General features: G+C 43.6%; 1 protein-coding gene across 1 annotated transcript; it reads left to right on the top strand.

The window, feature by feature from the left end:
* Positions 1-958: 958 nt before the first annotated feature.
* LOC100357889 (olfactory receptor 4C12) lies at positions 959-1,891 on the top strand. Its single transcript, XM_002709109.2, has one exon. It carries the CDS (start codon positions 962-964, stop codon positions 1,889-1,891), a length of 930 nt encoding a protein of 309 aa, XP_002709155.2. The 5' UTR covers positions 959-961.

Below are 1,891 nucleotides of genomic sequence, written 5' to 3'. Positions count from 1 at the left end.
TCATGAATCTCCTGAAAATTGATTACATGCTTATTTCCTTATCAATATTTTAATCAGATAAATGTATATAAAATTTTATAAGGAAAATTTTGAATTTAATTCTTAAAATACATAAAATTAATATTCAAATACTAATTAATCCTATAAATATCATTCATGTATTTTTGTATAGAATACATTACATATTAGTGAATTTATATGATTTTGTGATTTTTGTTATTTTGATATATGTATTGTTAAGTCTTGTTAGTCTCCAAAGCTATTCTTTCTTTCTTTTCTTTTTTTTTTTTGACAGAGTGGACAGTGAGAGAGAGAGACAGAGAGAAAGGTCTTTCTTTGCCGTTGGTCTACCCTCCAATGGCCCCCACGGCCAGTGCGCTGCGGCCGGCGCACCGCGCTGACTGATCTGATGGCAGGAGCCAGGTGCTTCTCCTAGTCTCCCATGGGGTGCAGGGCCCAAGTACTTGGGCCATCCTCCACTGCACTCCCTGGCCACAGCAGAGAGCTGGCCTGGAAGAAGGGCAACCGGGACAGAATCCGGCGCCCCGACTGGGACTAGAACCTGGTGTGCTGGCGCCACAAGGTGGAGGATTAGCCTAGTGAACCGCGGCGCCGGCTCAAAACTATTATTTCTAATGACTACATTTTTCCATCATACTGGTGTTCAAGTGGTTTTAAAATTACCCAGATTCTAGAAAATGGAATTTCTTTTTTTGTAAAATCCTATAACTTATTAAAGTATTGTGATCAAGACAATAAAAAACTAAAAGAGGCAACTAAGAAAATGAGGAGGCATCTGTTCCTAGAGAAATTAGGGAAGAGAATTGTTAATCTGTGAGATGGAAATGTAGAGAAAAGGTGCAGTTTTGTACCAGCTGATTATTTTATGTTGTCTTTTTCTCATCTTCTCTCTAAAGGTGAAGCATTTCTTCCCGGAGATTTTACCACCCACCTCTCATAGATGGAGAACAAAAGGAATGTGACTGAATTCATCTTAGTTGGTCTTTCACAGAACCCCAAAGTGCAGAAAGTCGTGTTTGTGGTGTTTTTGTTTCTGTATTTGACAACGCTCTCGGGAAACCTCCTCATTGTGGCCACCATCATCACCAGCCAGGCTCTGAACTCTCCCATGTACTTCTTCCTGACCCACCTTTCCTTCATAGACACGATTTATTCCTCTTCTTCAGCTCCCAGGCTGATTGCAGACTCCCTGCAGGAGCGGAAAACCATCTCCTTCACTGGGTGTATGGCTCAAGTCTATGCAGAACACATTTTTGGTGCTGCTGAGATCATTCTCCTGACAGCCATGGCCTACGACCGCTACGTGGCCATCTGCAAACCTCTGCACTACGCCAGCATCATGAGCCACAGGCTGTGCATCCTGCTGGTGGGAGTGGCCTGGGCTGGAGGATTTCTGCACGCAACCATCCAGATCCTCTTCACAGTCTGGCTGCCCTTCTGTGGCCCCAACGTCATAGACCACTTCATGTGCGACCTGTACCCTTTGTTGAAACTTGTCTGCACGGACACACACATCCATGGTCTCTTTGTTGCTGCCAACAGTGGCCTCATCTGCCTGTTGAATTTTCTCCTCTTGGTGGCTTCCTATGTGATCATCTTGCGTGCTCTAAAGAACTATAGCCTGGAGGGGAGGCGCAAAGCCCTCTCCACCTGTGTATCTCACATCACCGTGGTTGTCTTATTTTTCATACCCTGCATATTTGTGTATCTGCGCCCAGTGACCACTCTCTCTATTGATAAAGCTGTTGCTGTATTTTATACTATGGTGGCCCCTATGTTAAATCCTTTAATCTACACTCTCAGAAATGCTGAGGTGAAAAATGCAATAAGGAAACTCTGGAGGAGAAAAGTGGCTACAGAGAGTAACTGA

Source organism: Oryctolagus cuniculus, chromosome 1, assembly GCF_051225735.1.
Source record: "Oryctolagus cuniculus isolate XC-2025 breed Fujian yellow rabbit chromosome 1, ASM5122573v1, whole genome shotgun sequence".
Lineage (NCBI taxonomy): Eukaryota > Metazoa > Chordata > Mammalia > Lagomorpha > Leporidae > Oryctolagus > Oryctolagus cuniculus.
Note: the sequence above shows the minus strand (reverse complement) of the source record. Positions and strands in the feature narration are given on the sequence as shown.

What these genes read in the sequence shown, in the direction of transcription:
- LOC100357889 (XM_002709109.2), top strand. Translation starts at nt 962, where the DNA reads ATGGAGAACAAAAGGAATGTGACTGAATTCATCTTAGTTGGTCTTTCA.